An 18,908-nucleotide genomic window follows, 5' to 3' on the forward strand; every position below is an offset into this window, starting at 1 on the left:
TTCAAACATATCCAAGATAAATAATGTATGGATGAGTCAACTCCAGTGCATCACACCACAGTGTCTTCACACCCGTGCAAATCACTCAGATAATATAGCTGAAGGCTTACCAGAGGGTTTGAACCCTAAACAGTATACACTGTGAGGGTCAAACCAACTTTTATTGCTCACTGGCAATAATGGGAAGACATTAACATCATGGACTCCACTGCTGCCTTTTTTATGTATAAGCGCTTTTTTACTTCCTTATCATGTAAGTGTAAATTCTTCTTTTTAATAAATCATTACTTTTACGGTATCACACTATGTGGCTCTTTCTATATCTTTTATGAGCCACACATGGGACGATGTTTGATCACTTCTGGAGAAGATACAGCCTCACGGAACCCCTGTGATCTCTTCATGATGTTAATGTCTTCCCATTATTGCCAGTGAGCAATAAAAGTTGGTTTGACCCTCACAGTGTATACTGTTTAGGGTTCAAACCCTCTGGTAAGCCTTCAGCTATATTATCTGAGTGATTTGCACGGGTGTGAAGACACTGTGGTGTGATGCACTGGAGTTGACTCATCCATACATTATTTATCTTGGATATGTTTGAATCGCAACAAATCGGTCATCTGTTGTCTACCCAGAGACTTTGTGGCCTTTAGTCGGTGAAGGTGGTGCATATATTACTCAACATTGGTGACCCATTCAGTCTTCCATTCACGGACTTTCCTATAATACATTATATGTGTTTGTTTGTATGATTCTAATGTGAGATAATTTATTATATTTTTGTCATACTGTATACAGGGCACTGACTTTATATCTTGCCATTTTTCAAGTGCCTCAATCTTTCCTTCAGCGCTACACGTTTGGTTTATATCTTTGATCTATTGGGCATTATTCTTATGTAGTGTTAGCAGCTTAATTATTTGTGAGCGAGCGCAAAATTGCCAGTTGGGTTGTTTTTGATCCCAGGACATGGGCCAGGACAAACTATTGGTTCGGACAGAAGGCCAAGATGTGGGGCAGTTCAGGCAAACCTGGGGTAGTTGGTGTCTAGTTATTCATTATGAGTTCTCACCACATTATGACAGACATTGGTGGAGGGGGCTTATTTACGATAATAGCACAATATGACCACTAGGGGCACTGTGATACCTGTTCTGTTATCTGATTTTTATTCCTGCAGAAAAATTCATAAAAGTCTTCACTATATCCAAATGTGAAAATATTTAGAGCAAAACAACAAATATAAACTGCATTGGTGACCACTTAAAATATCTATTATGTGTTACTTGGTTGTGGATTCTAAAGCTGTAGAATGTAGTATTGTATGCACTGCTTTTTCTGTCTTATTAAAGGCCCAGTCCACTCAAAACTGATATTTCAGTGTTTGGTGGGTGCTGAAGAGTTCAACCCCCTGACAGTCAATCAATGGCTCTATTGGTGAGAAGTCTGAACCAAGTTCCCATATCTGAATACCTCCTGTGTACATTATGAGGGGTTCCCACCATCCCTATGCTAAGTTCCCGGGTCTGTACACCCGCTGTGCCCATTATGAGGGGTTCCCCCATCCCTGTGCTGAGTTCCCGGGTCTGTACACCTGCTGTGCCCATTATGAGGGGTTCTCACCATCCCTGTGCTGAGTTCCCGGGTCTGTACACCTGCTGTGCCCATTATGAGGGGTTCCCACCATCCCTGTGCTGAGTTCCCGGGTCTGTACACCTGCTGTGCCCATTATGAGGGGTTCTCACTATCCCTATGCTAAGTTCCCGGGTCTGTACACCCGCTGTGCCCATTATGAGGGGTTCCCACCATCCCTGTGCTGAGTTCCTGGGTCTGTACACCAGCTGTGCCCATTATGAGGGGTTCCCACCATCCCTGTGCTGAGTTCCTGGGTCTGTACACCAGCTGTGCCCATTATGAGGGGTTCCCACCATCCCTGTGCTGAGTTCTGGGGTCTGTACACCCGCTGTGCCCATTATGAGGGGTTCCCACCATCCCTGTGCTGAGTTCCTGGGTCTGTACACCAGCTGTGCCCATTATGAGGGGTTCCCACCATCCCTGTGCTGAGTTCCCGGGTCTGTACACCTGCTGTGCCCATTATGAGGGGTTCTCACCATCCCTATGCTAAGTTCCCGGGTCTGTACACCCGCTGTGCCCATTATGAGGGGTTCCCACCATCCCTGTGCTGAGTTCTGGGGTCTGTACACCCGCTGTGCCCATTATGAGGGGTTCCCACCATCCCTGTGCTGAGTTCCTGGGTCTGTACACCTGCTGTGCCCATTATGAGGGGTTCTCACCATCCCTATGCTAAGTTCCCGGGTCTGTACACCCGCTGTGCCCATTATGAGGGGTTCCCACCATCCCTGTGCTGAGTTCCCGGGTCTGTACACCCGCTGTGCCCATTATGAGGGGTTCCCACCATCCCTGTGCTGAGTTCCCGGGTCTGTACACCCGCTGTGCCCATTATGAGGGGTTCTCACCATCCCTGTGCTGAGTTCCTGGGTCTGTACACCTGCTGTGCCCATTATGAGGGGTTCTCACCATCCCTATGCTAAGTTCCCGGGCAGGGTTGGTGCAAGGATTTTTGACACCCTAGGTGAAACCTCATTTTGCCGCCCCCCCCCCCATTGGCTCCACCCCCTTTTCCCTGCCCATGTATACCCCACCTTTTTAATGAAGTTCGAATCAAATGCAGCCTTTACCAGCGCCCATCAATGCAGCCTCACCAGCGCCCATCAATGCAGCCTTACCAGCGCTCATCAATGAATGTTTGCTTGCTTCCATTCATTCGTGAGTCAGGACACAAACACAGTCCTGGAGTGGCGTCTCCAGCTTCTATACTTAGGGGGGGCACATGGGGGGACAGGGACAAAAGTAGGGGGGGCCAACTATAAAATGCAATTATATATATATCCTGGGGCCCTATACTTCTGTTGTAGGGCCCTTTATTACTATCCTGCAACAAGACCCTTTCACATGTTTTGCAGTGAGCTCAGAGGGCATAATTTGGGGGGGGGGGGGTCAGGGCCCCCTCTGTCCCCCCCCTTAGTGACGCCATTGCCGCTGCGCCCTCTGACACTGTGCGAACGGAGCGGCGGCTGCTTGCTGATGCTGAGAGTTAGTTGCTTGCTGCAGAGAGAAGGAGGTAGGAACACCGGTGGCCGGGCGCCCTAGGCAGCAGTGCGCCCTAGGCGGCTGCCTAGTTTGCCTAGTGGTAGCACCGGCCCTGTTCCCGGGTCTGTATACCCGCTGTGCCCATTATGAGGGGTTCCCACCATCCCTGTGCTGAGTTCCTGGGTCTGTACACCTGCTGTGCTCATTATGAGGGGTTCCCACCATCCCTGTGCTGAGTTCCCAGGTCTGTACACCCGCTGTGCCCAATATGAGGGGTTCCCACCATCCCCATGTTGAGTTTCCTGGTCTGTATACCTGCTGTGCCAATTATGAGGGGTTCCACCCATCCCTGTGCTGAGTTCCCGGGTCTGTATACCAGCTGTGCCCATTATGAGGGGTTCCCACCATTCCTGTACCGAGTTCCCGGGTCTGTACACCCGCTGTGCCCATTATGAGGGGTTCTCACCATCCCTGTGCTGAGTTCCTGGGTCTGTACACCCGCTGTGCCCATTATGAGGGGTTCCCACCATCCCTGTGCTGAGTTCCCGGGTCTGTACACCCGCTGTGCCCATTATGAGGGGTTCTCACCATCCCTGTGCTGAGTTCCCGGGTCTGTACACCCGCTGTGCCCATTATGAGGGGCTCCCACCATCCCTGTGCTGAGTTCCCGGGTCTGTACACCCGCTGTGCCCATTATGAGGGGTTCTCACCATCCCTGTGCTGAGTTCCTGGGTCTGTACACCCGCTGTGCCCATTATGAGGGGTTCCCACTATCCCTGTGCTGAGTTCCCGGGTCTGTACACCCGCTGTGCCCATTATGAGGGGTTCTCACCATCCCTGTGCTGAGTTCCTGGGTCTGTACACCCGCTGTGCCCATTATGAGAGGTTCCCACCATCCCTGTTCTGAGTTCCCGGGTCTGTACACCCGCTGTGCCCATTATGAGGGGTTCTCACCATCCCTGTGCTGAGTTCCCGGGTCTGTACACCCGCTGTGCCCATTATGAGGGGTTCCCACCATCCCTGTGCTGAGTTCCCGGGTCTGTACACCCGCTGTGCCCATTATGAGGGGTTCTTACCATCCCTGTGCTGAGTTCCCGGGTCTGTACACCCGCTGTGCCCATTATGAGGGGTTCATACCATCCCTGTGCTGAGTTCCCGGGTCTGTACACCCGCTGTGCCCATTATGAGGGGTTCCCGCCATCCCTCTGCTGAGTTCCTGGGTCTGTACACCCGCTGTGCCCAATATGAGGGGTTTTCACCATCCACCATTGTTTGTAACTGATTCAGAGTGGAATCGGGAATTGATAAGGAATTTTGTTTTTCCTTTATATGGCTAATAAATGATTGTGTCAAGGCTTTTTTTTTAATTTTTAGCTCTTCTGTCTGTATACAATCTTCATAACTAGTAATCTATGAAAAATAGATACAAAGATGCCTGCACCGTCTCTTATAATGACTTCTATCTAAAATAGCAGCTTACACCAACTGAATGTCTCACTAATACTTTGCCATAAAAAAATGTGCAAAAAAAAAAAAAAAACACCTACACACTAAAAATAACGAATCAACTCAAGTGTATGGAAAGCAATATGTGCCAATATGTATATATTCAAATTACATGAAAAACTTTCGAAAGTGCTAAGTGCTCGTCAACCCTGTACATTAAATCCACATATACAATTTATTATATATATATACAGTGGGGACAAGTATTCAGACCCCCTTAAATTGTTCACTCTTTGTTATATTGCAGCCATTTGCTAAAATCATTTAAGTTCATTTTTTTTCCTCATTAATGTACACACAGCACCCCATATTGTACACACAGCCCCCCATATTGTACACACAGCACCCCATATTGTACACACAGCACCTCATATTGTACACACAGCACCCCATATTGTACACACAGCCCCCCATATTGTACACACAGCACCCCATATTGTACACACAGCACCCCATATTGTACACACAGCACCCCATATTGTACACACAGCACCTCATATTGTACACACAGCACCCCATATTGTACACACAGCACCCCATATTGTACACACAGCACCCCATATTATACACACAGCACCCCATATTGTACACACAGCACCCCATATTGTACACACAGCACCCCATATTGTACACACAGGACCCCATATTGTACACACAGCACCCCATATTGTACACACAGCACCCCATATTGTACACACAGGACCCCATATTGTACACACAGCACCCCATATTGTACACACATCACCTCATATTGTACACACAACACCCCATATTGTACACACAGCACTCCATATTGTACACACAGCACTCCATATTGTACACACAGCACTCCATATTGTACACACAGCTCCCCATATTGTACACACAGCCCCCCATATTGTACACACAGCACCTCATATTGTACACACAGCCCCCCATATTGTACACACAGCACCCCATATTGTACACACAGCACCCCATATTGTACACACAGCACCCCATATTGTACACACATCACCCCATATTGTACACACAGCACTCCATATTATACACACAGCACACCATATTGTACACACAGCACCCCATATTATACACACAGCCCCCCATATTGTACACACAGCACCCCATATTGTACACACAGCACCCCATATTGTACACACAGCACCCCATATTGTACACACAGGACCCCATATTGTACACACATCACCTCATATTGTACACACAGCACCCCATATTGTACACACAGCTCCCCATATTGTACACACAGCACTCCATATTGTACACACAGCTCCCCATATTGTACACACAGCCCCCCATATTGTACACACAGCACCTCATATTGTACACACAGCCCCCCATATTGTACACACAGCACCCCATATTGTACACACAGCACCCCATATTGTACACACAGCACACCATATTGTACACACAGCACCCCATATTGTACACACAGCACCTCATATTGTACACACAGCACCCCATATTGTACACACAGCACCCCATATTGTACACACAGCACCCCATATTGTACACACAGCACACCATATTGTACACACAACACCCCATATTGTACACACGGCCCCCCATATTGTACACACAGCACCTCATATTGTACACACATCACCCCATATTGTACACACGGCCCCCCATATTGTACACACAGCACCCCATATTGTACACACAGCGCCCCATATTGTACACACAGCCCCCCATAATGTACACACAGCTCCCCATATTATACACACAGCACCCCATATTGTACACACAGCCCCCCATATTGTACACACAGCACCCCATATTGTACACACAGGACCCCATATTGTACACACAGCCCCCCATATTGTACACACAGCACTCCATATTGTACACACAGCACTCCATATTGTACACACAGCCCCCCATATTGTACACACAGCACCCCATATTGTACACACAGCACCCCATATTGTACACACAGCACTCCATATTGTACACACAGCACCTCATATTGTACACACAGCACCCCATATTGTACACACAGCACCCCATATTGTACACACAGCCCCCCATATTGTACACACATCACCCCATATTGTACACACAGCACTCCATATTGTACACACAGCCCCCCATATTATACACACAACACTCCATATTGTACACACATCACCCCATATTGTACACACAGCACCCCATATTGTACACACAGCCCCCCATATTGTACACACAGCACCCCATATTGTACACACAGCACCCCATATTGTACACACAGCCCCCCATATTGTACACACATCACCCCATATTGTACACACAGCACTCCATATTGTACACACAGCCCCCCATATTATACACACAACACTCCATATTGTACACACATCACCCCATATTGTACACACAGCACCCCATATTGTACACACAGCCCCCCATATTGTACACACAGCCCCCCATATTGTACACACAGCACCCCATATTGTACACACAGCCCCCCATATTGTACACACATCACCCCATATTGTACACACATCACCCCATATTGTACACACAGCCCCCCATATTGTACACACAGCACCCCATATTGTACACACGGCCCCCCATATTGTACACACAGCCCCCCATATTGTACACACAGCCCCCCATATTGTACACACAGCGCCCCATATTGTACACACAGCACCCCATATTGTACACACATCACCCCATATTGTACACACAGCACCTCATATTGTACACACAGGACCCCATATTGTACACACAGCACCCCATATTGTACACACAGCCCCCATATTGTACACACATCACCCCATATTGTACACACAGCACCCCATATTGTACACACATCACCCCATATTGTACACACAGCACCTCATATTGTACACACAGCCCCCCATATTGTACACACATCACCCCATATTGTACACACAGCACCCCATATTGTACACACATCACCCCATATTGTACACACAGCATCTCATATTGTACACACAGCCCCCCATATTGTACACACATCACCCCATATTGTACACAGCACTCCATATTGTACACACAGCACCCCATATTGTACACACAGCACCCCATATTGTACACACAGCACCTCATATTGTACACACAGCACCCCATATTGTACACACAGCACTCCATATTGTACACACAGCCCCCCATATTGTACACACAGCACCCCATATTGTACACACAGCACCCCATATTGTACACACAGCACCCCGTATTGTACACACAGCACCCCATATTGTACACACAGCTCCCCATATTGTACACACAGCTCCCCATATTGTACACACAGCACACCATATTGTACACACAGCACCCCATATTGTACACACAGCACCCCATATTGTACACACAGCTCCCCATATTGTACACACAGCTCCCCATATTGTACACACAGCCCCCCATATTGTACACACAGCACCCCATATTGTACACACAGCTCCCCATATTGTACACACATCACCCCATATTGTACACACAGCCCCCCATATTGTACACACAGCACCCCATATTGTACACACAGCACTCCATATTGTACACACAGCCCCCCATATTGTACACACAGCACCCCATATTGTACACACAGCACCCCATATTGTACACACAGCACCCCGTATTGTACACACAGCACCCCATATTGTACACACAGCTCCCCATATTGTACACACAGCTCCCCATATTGTACACACATCACCCCATATTGTACACACAGCCCCCCATATTGTACACACAGCACCCCATATTGTACACACAGCTCCCCATATTGTACACACAGCCCCCCATATTGTACACACAGCTCCCCATATTGTACACACAGCTCCCCATATTATACACACAGCACCCCATATTGTACACACAACACCCCATATTGTACACACAGCTCCCCATATTGTACACACAGCACCCCATATTGACAGAAAAACACAGAATTGTTGACATTTTTGCAGATTTATTAAAAAAGAAAAACTGAAATATCACATGGTCCTAAGTATTCAGACCCTTTGCTGTGACACTCATATATATAACTCAGGTGCTGTCCATTTCTTCTGATCATCCTTGAGATGGTTCTGCACCTTCATTTTTTTAATAATAATAAATAAAATATAATAATAGAAAATACATTTATTTTATTATTATTATTTAAAAAAATCTATTGTTCTCGGGTTATATTCCCTGTAGATCGAATGCTATTCTTTGATAAAATAAACATTGTGAATAATGAAAATACCACATTGTGGTCACTAGATGGTGCCGAGTATCACATATAATCAGCATGCTCATCAGCTCCCTCTAGTGGCCATAATTTGGCATAGCATTCAATCTGCAGAAAATATACCCTGAGAATTTTTTTTTTTCTAAATACACCTCAATCTTACTTATAAATTGAAAAGTTAACTATCACAAGGCAACAATCACGAGGCTCTTCTATGTGATGTGGTTATGCACACAAAAGAGCAGGGAGACCCCGTGTATTGTCCTCATGAGGTCAGACGGCAATCCTCGCCTCTTGCCTATGACACTAAGACAAAGGAAAGTCAAGTTTATTAAAGCAGCAAATTGAAATCTTATGACCAGTAAACCTGCACAGGTGTAATCATTTTGCTATTCTTGTATAGGTTCATTTATATTGGTCTCTGTATAGTGCCTGTAAAGAGATAAGCGTTGCTGACAGACGGTGCTAATTGTACAGTTAGGGCTTTTAACACTGATCATAAATTTGATAAATCTGTTCTAGAATCCACTAAACCTTGACCTGTATGTTTTGTTACTCAGTACAAGAGACAGGTGAGAAGACTTCTGGAAAAAATTTTCAAAGCCAAGTTTGTCTGAGTCCCAGAAACCTGCACGAGCCACTGTCCTATGTTCCTTATGGACTAGTGACGGCACAGCGCCATCCCATGGCCGGTTTGTGTCATGACCTGGTGCTGGCATCTGGGATCTGCCAAAGTTGGTTATAGGCTACGTTTGTAAGGTAAGTGCACCCAAATAGAAACTCTGTAAAACAAACCTAAAAATAATATATACCAATATGGGCCAAAATTGATATTCGGTGGAATTCAGTTGACCACATACTTGGTTCTCCGTTTTTTGATGGATGTTACCAAGTTGAATCCCCCATCAGCTTGACAGAGTTAAGGTGGTAGGTTCTCTCTGTAATGAAGTTCCCAGTGCTCTCCCTCAGATCCAGTTACATAGTTATTCTGGTTAAAAAAAGAGACACAAGTCCATCCAGTTCAACCAATAGAAGGGGAAAAAAAATTTAGGAGAAAAAAAATTTGAACAAAAACACCTAAGTGTACAAAAAAGTGCATGTGAACAACACACACAAAAAAGTGTACTTAAGGATGTATCTCATGTTCACCCGCCAAGGGAGTAGAACCTTACCCTGACCCCCCTTTCACCCCCCCAGGGCAAGGCTCAACTTGGTCCACCTAGCCAAAGCCAACCAATGAGTACTAGGTGAGGGGCTCTCCTGAAGAGAGACCCCCCCAGGTTCAGGGGAGGAAAGAACCTGATGGCCATACATCCTCCCCCTAGACTTCTAGACTTCAGGGTGCCTGAAGACCCACACCCTCCATCCAGTGAGAAAAGAAACACAGACAAAAGTGACAAAAACATGAGAGAACATTAAATTAGGTGTACTGGCTAGGTCCAAAGGCCTGGTAGCAAAAATTGCCCCGGATTTAGCCAAAAGGCCAATAGTGTTACTAAGACCACCCCTGGGGTGACCAACTCCCAGGCGGCACTGACACAATGGATTCTCTGCCTTCCCATCCCATGGCCAGACAAGTTAGACCCATTCAAATCAAGAGGCACTGGCCCCTCCAGTCTTTCCCGGGGGGATTACTCTCATGCCCCCATTCTGTGGGTGCCCAAATTTCTGTCCCGGCCGGTACTAGCCTTCAGATCCACCATCATACCAGCAGGGACACTATACAGCCAGCCATTCCTACCAAAAGGCCAGAATGATGGCAAAGCACCCCTACTGAACACTGATGAGGACAGATACTACACTTGATCTTTGAAAAAAGGTAATGGACTCCCTAATGGATGTGAGAATATGAAGAAGGAATTCAAATTACAGCACAACCGGACTTATGGTGGTTGGAGATGACTCTGTCAGGGTTTTGAAGAGCACCACACTCCAGCCAAAGTTTTTAAAATGTTTTGGGTTGATATCCAGTGTAACCATTGAGACATTTTGCAGCAGAAGTACATCATTAAACTGCTGTCCAGTATAATATGTGAGGCGGAAGTCCAACCATGGAACTAGGGAATCAGATTTTGTGTTTCTGAATCCAGTTTGAAGCAGGCAGAGACAATCTTCCTCACTGTATGGTAGGCCATAAAAAGTCCAATATCTCCCAGAGAATTATGGGCAGGGGGATACTTGCTCATCTTCAAGTAATTCTTTGGAGCTCTGGAACCCAATGTGATTCTCTTCAGAGCACTGGAACCCACCATAGCCCTCGCCAGAGCGCTGGGATCTACCAAAATCCTCATCAGACCACTAGGACCTACAGTGATGTTCGTTGGAGTACTGTTACACACTTTGATCCTTGAGAGCACTGGGATCCACTGGGATCCTCTTCTAAGCACTGAAATTCAACCAAAGTTCCTCTTCACAGCACTGGGATCGGCCACAATCTTACTCAGACCATTGGAACCCATCACAATCCTCTTTGGAGCTCAAGACCCCTGCAATCCTTTTTGGAGCCCTGGAACCCACCATGATCCTCTTCGGAGCACCGTTCCACCTCAATATTCATCAAAGCACTGGGGCCCACAGTGATGCCGTTTGGAGCACATGTACTCCCTGGGATCTTCACAAGCACTGGTGCCCACCAAAGTCCTCTGTAAAGCAATGGGATCCACCACAATCCTTTTTGGAATGGTGGGATCCACCGCAATCCTCATCAGAGCACTGGAACCCATCATGATCCTCATCAAAGCCCTGGGACCCAACACAGTCCTACTCAGACCATTGGAACCCACCACAATCATTTTTGTAGCACTGGGATCCATCACAGTCCTTGTCAGAGCACTGAAACCCATCATGGTCCTCATTGAAGCCCTGGGACCCAACACAGTCCTACTCATACCATTGGAACCTACCACAATCACCTTTGTAGCACTGGGATCCACCACAATCTTTGTCAGAGCACTGAAACCCTTCATGATCCTCAATGAAGCCCTGGGACCCAACACAGTCCTACTCAGACCATTGGAACCCACCGCAATCCTCTTTGTAGCACTGGGATCCACCCACAATCCTTGTCAGAGCACTAAAACCCATCATGGTCCTCATTGAAGCCCTGGGACCCAACGCAGTCCTACTCAGACCATTGGAACCCACCACAATCATCTTTGTAGCACTGGGATCCACCCACAATCCTTGTCAGAGCACTAAAACCCATCATGGTCCTCATTGAAGCCCCGGGACCCAACACAGTCCTACTCAGACTATTGGGACCCACCACAATCATCTTTGGAGCACTCGGATCCACCACATTCTTTGTCAGGGCACAAATATCCCTGCAATCCCATTTAAAGCCCTGTCCATTTGTTTGTGACCTGGCGATCCTGGAAATTTCCTGCTGGTGATGCTGGAACACTCTCCTAGGCTATCACCCACACCGTTGCAAGGCTTACTGGAAAACATTATAAGCCCATTGAATGCTGGGCACTTGTTGCCTGGAATCCCTCTTTAGTTGGTCCTTTTAAGGTCAAAGTCAACATCTGTCTCCTCATTTCCCAACTACCTTGGCTGTTTAAATAAAAGTAGGAGAGGGCCTAGATGACCTGTTTTTGGGTTGAGTGACTTTCATTGCCTTATTTATAGAACAGCAATCACTCCCCTGCTGAGATTAGCCCCACTTCTGTACTTTAGGAACCATAGTCCCATTGTCTTTCGTTATACTGATTTATGATTTGTGTTCTCTGTGTTTGGCTAAACTTTTCCTGTTCATATTTCCAGATCTGGGACAATCCATATTTTATACCACCGCTTGCCTGTTACCGTTTCTGAGTGACGATATATTGAGCACATTACCGTACACCATGATCTCCACACTGGCCACCTTCCCTCCCTTCCTGCACAAGGACATCACCGAGTATCTCAGTACGTCCTTCCTGCCTATGGCCATCTGTAAGTCACCTCATTTTTATGTCTGTTCCCTATTTTCTGTACAAAGTCTTTTTTTTCTTGTGTTGTGATGATAATTATTTTAAAGGGTAAGTCCACTTTTGTGAAAAAAACCAATATAGCAAATAGAAAAAAAAAAAAAAGTAGTATATCATATACAATTTCCACACAAGCCGTGTTGTATTTTGATGTTATTAACAACTTAAGGACTGAGCCTCTTTATTTTTACAAGTTAAAATCAGTTTTTTTTTGTTAGAAAATTACTTGGAACCCCCAAACATTATATATATATATATATATATATATAAAATTGGCTAACTCTACTGTTGTCTAATTTTTTTAATTCAACCAAGTGTAATTTTTTTTCCCCAAAAAATTGCGCTTGTAAGACTGCTGCGCAAATACGATGTGACAAAGTATTGCAACGACCGCCATTTTATTCTCTATTTTAATTTTAATAATAATAATAATATTATATATATATATATATATATATATATATATATATATATAGTATATTATATATAAAATTAATAATAATAATAATAATAATAATATTATATATTTATATATATTTTTTTTTTCAGACACCCTAGAGAATAAAATGGCGGTCGTTGCAATACTTTGTCACACCGTATTTGCGCAGCAGACTTACAAGCGCAATTTTTAGTGTAAAAAAAAATACACTTCGTTGAATTAAAAAAATTAGACAACAGTAGAGTTAGCCAATTTTTTTTTTTATATTGTGAAAGATAATGTTACGCCAAGTAGATTGATAGCCAACATGTCACGCTTCAAAATTGCACCCGCTCGTGGAATGGCGACAAACTTTGACCCTTAAAAAATTTCCATAGGCAACGTTTAAAAATTTCTACAGGTTACCAGTTTTGAGTTACAGAGGAGGTCTAGTGCTAGAATTATTGCTCTCCTTCTAAAAAAACACGGCGATACCTCACATGTGTGGTTTGAACACCATTTTCATATGCGGGCGTGACTTAACGTATGCGTTCGCTTTTGCGCACGAGCTCGGCGGGACGGGGCGCTTTAAATTTTTTTCTTTTTTTTTTTCTTTTTTTATTATTTATTTTACTTTTTATTTTTTATTTTTACACTGTCCATTTAAAATTTTATGTAAACATCCCTTGTAATAGAAAAAAAGCATGACAGGACCTCTTTAATGTGACATCTGGGATCAAAAAGACCTCAGATCTCATATTTACACTTAAATGCAATAATTAAAAAAAAATCCCCTTTAAGACCATTGGGCGGAAGGGACGTTTGACATCGCTTCCGTCATTCAATGGTATGGAGCCAGGTGGGGGCCATCATTCCCTCACTCGGCTCCATGTCTCTCAGAGGAAAGGACCCGATCGTCTCCGCCGCTGCTAAGCTTACCGGAGACCACCGGGGAGAGGCGGGAGTGGGGGGCCGTCTCCCACCCCTGATAAAAGTGATCTTGTGGCGAATCTGCCAGAGAGACCACTTTGATCTGAAAGCGGACCACCCGCTGTTTAAAAAGTTACCGGGGGTTATGGCAGCTATCTGCTGCCATAACCCAGGTATTTAATGTCAAACAGCCGACGTACAATGATGGTCCGCAAGTGGTTAACATGATCTTTTTACCTGTTAAAAACAAAGATCTTTTATTTTTTTAATCTGCAGCCGCTGTAATTTTCTGTAACATCCAATACAATATGGCAACCTGGAGGAGTTCTGTACACAAATCGTGTACAGGACGCCTCCAGAAATGTCAATTCCTGCTTGTGTGATTGGCTCCCTGATTTTCCCAGAAGTCTGCACTAAGATATAGAAGTCAGATTTTAGGCATCCCCTGCAATAGGAATTTATACTCCGCAAGGGTTAAAGGAGAAGTACGGGTAAAGCTCTTTTGGCTCTACTTCTCCTGTGTGTCACAGGAGTGCATTTAGTTCTGCGCTCCTGTGACCCGGTCTAGACTCTGGACCTGTTCCTGACTTTAGAGATCCTGGAGATCCTTGAGAGATCCCGACTTTAGGCCTCAGCTTAAAGCTCCAAAACGCTGGAGGAGAAAAAAAAAATCTATTATTTTCTACAGAGATGGTTCACAACTCCACTACAAGTCACCTGAAGCCAAACGCCTGAAGTTCCGGAGCTTTTTTTTTTGTAGCCAGAATTGGGCAAATTGGTGCGTTTTTTATTTTTTTTTAAGCATTTTTTGATCCTTTTTTTTTTTCTTGTTAAAATGCATGAAAGCGTTTTTGAGCATTTTAACGTGTTTTTTGTTGCGTGTTTTTGATCATTTTTCTGCTCACGTGCAATAATTAAATAAAAATAAATAATAATTAAAAATAATAAATAAATGGAATACATACTTAATAAATACATAAAATAAATAATAAAAAAAAAATAGAAAACCTCACCGCTAATTTTAGCCCCAAACCCTCATTCTAACAGATAACCCTAATATTACCCCCCCCCCCCCAACTATAATATTAACCCCTAACCCTAACCCCTAACCTAACAAAATAAATACATAAAATTAAGTAAATAAATAAATAAATAAATTACCCCTAACCATAACCTTTAACCCCTAATCCTTAAAAAAGTAAAATAAATAAACAATACATTTAAAAGTGGATGAAAAAGCTGAAAAACGTAGCAACAAATGATGAAACAGATTATATTTTTCTCTAATGGCTACTAAAAAAATGCCAAAGCTCAAAAACGCTTTTAACATTGTACAAGTTAACACAAAGGACTAAATGAGCTTTATGCGCAGGGTTCAGGTGGGGGAAAACCTTCCACAACAGCCCAAATTCAGCCAAAATGCTTTTACAGTAATGACTTGGATTGCGAGCCTAATTTGTTCCAGAAGCATGCTTATAATCCTAAGCACTTGTATATCCAAGCGAGTTTTCCCATAAGAAATGTTCCCATAAGAAATAATGGAAACTCAGATAATTCATTCCACAACCATTTATTCATATAAAAATGATCTAAATATGAAGAGGTCCTAGTCTCGGACCTCCTTCTCCTGGAGGAGGTTTCCGTTCAGAAGGTCTCTTGAGGTTCCAGGCAGGGCCGCTTGAAGTTTGCCCTGGAACAATAAAGTTTTACGATTGTTGGGTGTTATGGTCTGGTGCCGGCTGTATTTCTGTGGATGTGTGGACAGGTGGAGCAGGACAAGCCCCTGCTTGACTTTTGCACCTGCTCAGCTGAGTGGAGTGATCAACTATATTTGATTTAAGGGGAAGGGGACATTTTTACTCCACATTTCTTGTTTGAATATATCAGGGACAGGAGGTAAGAGAAAAGCTCCCTGGTGGTGTCAGGAGACTAGTAGACCAGACTGTGTGGACTGCACAGAGGAGACCAGAAACACATGTAAGTGAAATGGTGTTTATTAACAAGTGATAAGTGACAGGAACAAACAGTGCAAAAACCCACACAACAACCCACTACAAACAACAATATATATATATATAAGTAAAGGGAGATACCGTAATCGTAAAGAAGCCAAGCCAAGGTCATACACAGGGAAGTCAGCAGAAGGGTAAGGACGGGAACCTGAACAGGACAAGGAGAGGATGGATGGATGGGGTTCAGGGCAGGGATCCAAGGGAGCCAGGAACAGAAGGGACAGGACTGGGAAGGCCTCAGGATAGGGATTGGGTCAGATCAGGACAAGGCAGATAGCAGGCTCAAGGTTAAACAGGCAGCAAGGTCAGAACGCAGGGAGAGAGAAAGATACCAAGGCGAGCAAGTGAGGGCTCGCCGGGTATTTATAGGGCTGACTAATTGGCTTCAAGTTACACCTGAGCGCAGGGAGTGTTGTCTGCCCCCTACTGCCAGGATCCATCCGCTGGTGGACATCAGTACTGCAGCCAAAAGATGACAGGACACCAGCAGGGAAATATTCTCCTGACAGTTCAACACTGCCAGGAGACACCTGCTGGTGGACCCCAGTACTGCATGCCAAATAATATAACTTACCAGCGAATGGACCCTTTCCTGACAGGTGGACTTACAGACAGAACTTAAAAAAAAAAAAAACCCAACATAAATTCTATGTAGAAGAAGAAAAGACCTTCGGTGAGCCTACAGAAGAGGCAGCCAACGTTTGTGAGTTCCTATTAAGAAGGGAATAAGGCTTGATTGTCCTGATATAGGGCTTTATTAGGACGTTGGACTCTATAAAATGCTTTTAGTGGCCACATCTTCAGGGTAAGTGATAGAACAATGCTTGGCGAGGCGTCCAATGCCCTGAATGATGCTGAGGCACCTGGAAACCGAGAGTGGAAACCTGCCTATAGACTCGGATAGCTGAATGCTCACTGAGAGCTGTCCCCACAATCCTGAAGAAGTGGCATTTAAAACCATGAAACGTGTTGTATAGTGTTTAACCTTTTATTGGAGCCTTGTCCCTTTGCTTGTCGGAACTTACACAGTTGGACTCCTCTGCCGTAGACTCACATGAAGGTCTTTTCTTTCTTTTCTGGTGGAGGTTGTGGTGATGATCATGATGGTGGTGATGGAGTTGGTTGTGATTATGACAGTGATGATGATGACGGGGGAGGTGGTGGTCTCGATGATGATGGTGGTCTTGATGATGGTGGTGGTGGTCTCGATGATGGTGGTGGTGGTGGTCTCGATGATGATGATGGTGGTGGTCTCGATGATGATGGTGGTAATGGTGGTGTTCTCGATGATGGTGGTGGTAATGGTGGTGGTCTCGATGATGGTGGTGGTGGTGGTCTCGATGATGGTGGTGGTGGTCTCGATGATGGTGGTGATAATGGTGGTGTTCTCGATGATGGTGGTGGTAATGGTGGTGGTCTTGATGATGGTGGTGGAGGTGGTGGTGATGAATTTGTCTCTGACCCAATTGGTTCTGTTTCCGCAGGCTCCAGAGGAAGAGAAGGAAATGTACCACAACATGTTAACCTCTCCGCCTCATCAATGCTTATGATTGCCATGCAGTACACCTCCAACCCAGGTATGTATGTACTTAGAGATATTGGTAAACCATGCAAGACTTGGGACATTTTGTTAGTATATATATTTACATATTTTTTTTAAGGTTGAAATAAGACAGTCTGACCTCTGCGTGTGTAATTTTTATTCTCTAACAATTCCCAAAGCCCCTTATGTTCTGCTTCCTGAGGAAGACCTCTAAATGTTTTCTGAAATTGTTGACACCAGTTGTCCTGTAGATATGGACTTTTGTCCACTGAACCTGAACTCAGACACATGGAGGATGTTAGAGTTGACCCCCTTTCTGGAAAATATTAGTTGCATGGCTGTCTTGGGCTTTAGAAACTTGGAGCCAATGACTTGGCCACACATTTGATGCCAGTGGAGCCATTGGGGAGGATTCATGAATCTCATGGATGCATTGCTGAGCATGCTGCACTTCTATCCAAAATATATCTGATGCCAGGGCCCCTTAAAGCCAGAGACATCCAGGCACCCGACATTTTCAGAAGGCAATGGCAGCGCCCAAATCCCTTTCAGTTTAGGTTTCCTTTATTTACTTTGAGAAGTAAATGTTGTAGCAGTGATACTAGAAGTGAGATTGTAGTGATAGTTATTATTGTTGTTTATCATCCTTTGGGTGGTGTGAAGATAGACGTAGTCATTAACACTCTCCAGTAATGCGTTGGTCGTGTGTTGTCTTCTAGTCTATCACTGTCAGCTCCTGGAGTGTCTCATGAAGTACAAGCAGGAAGTGTGGAAAGTAAGTAAGAAACATTGAAAGCAAAGTATTATAGCTGTTCAGTCGTTTAGTCGTGTCCGACTCTTCGTGACCTCATGGACCACAGAGTGCCAGGCTCTTCTGTCCTCCACCGCCCCCCGGAGCTTGCTTAACTTCATGTTCATTGTTTCCATGATGCCGTCTATCCATCTTGTTCTCTGTTGTCCTCTTCTCCTTTTTCCTTCCATGTTTCCAAGCACCAGGGTCTTCTCCGGTGAGTCCTCTCTTCGTATTAGGCAATATGTAGCCTTCCTTTGTTTTCTTTATTATATTCAGAACTAAAAAAAAGTCAGGTATAACCTGTCCTGCGAAAAAAAAGATTCCCCCCGCACCTCAAAAATAAAAAAGCCAAAAAAAGGGTCCTGCTCCATTTTGGTGTGGATTCGGTGCGATTTGAGCCATACAGAATAACGGCTTAACTTGCACCGCTGAAGAGTCGCATGT

General features: G+C 44.8%; 1 protein-coding gene across 2 annotated transcripts in view; it reads left to right on the top strand.

The window, feature by feature from the left end:
• UNC79 (unc-79 homolog, NALCN channel complex subunit) overlaps positions 1 to 18,908 on the top strand; it is a 270,207-nt gene that overhangs the window by 48,136 nt on the left and 203,163 nt on the right. For both annotated transcript variants that reach the window (XM_073609763.1, XM_073609762.1), the window contains 3 exons: positions 12,563 to 12,733; positions 17,613 to 17,705; positions 18,391 to 18,446. In XM_073609763.1, the coding sequence (XP_073465864.1) occupies positions 12,563 to 12,733; positions 17,613 to 17,705; positions 18,391 to 18,446 (320 nt within the window). The remainder of the gene's footprint in view (positions 1 to 12,562; positions 12,734 to 17,612; positions 17,706 to 18,390; positions 18,447 to 18,908) is intronic.

Source organism: Aquarana catesbeiana, linkage group LG13 (genome assembly GCF_042186555.1).
Source record: "Aquarana catesbeiana isolate 2022-GZ linkage group LG13, ASM4218655v1, whole genome shotgun sequence".
In the NCBI taxonomy this organism is placed as follows: Eukaryota; Metazoa; Chordata; class Amphibia; order Anura; family Ranidae; genus Aquarana; species Aquarana catesbeiana.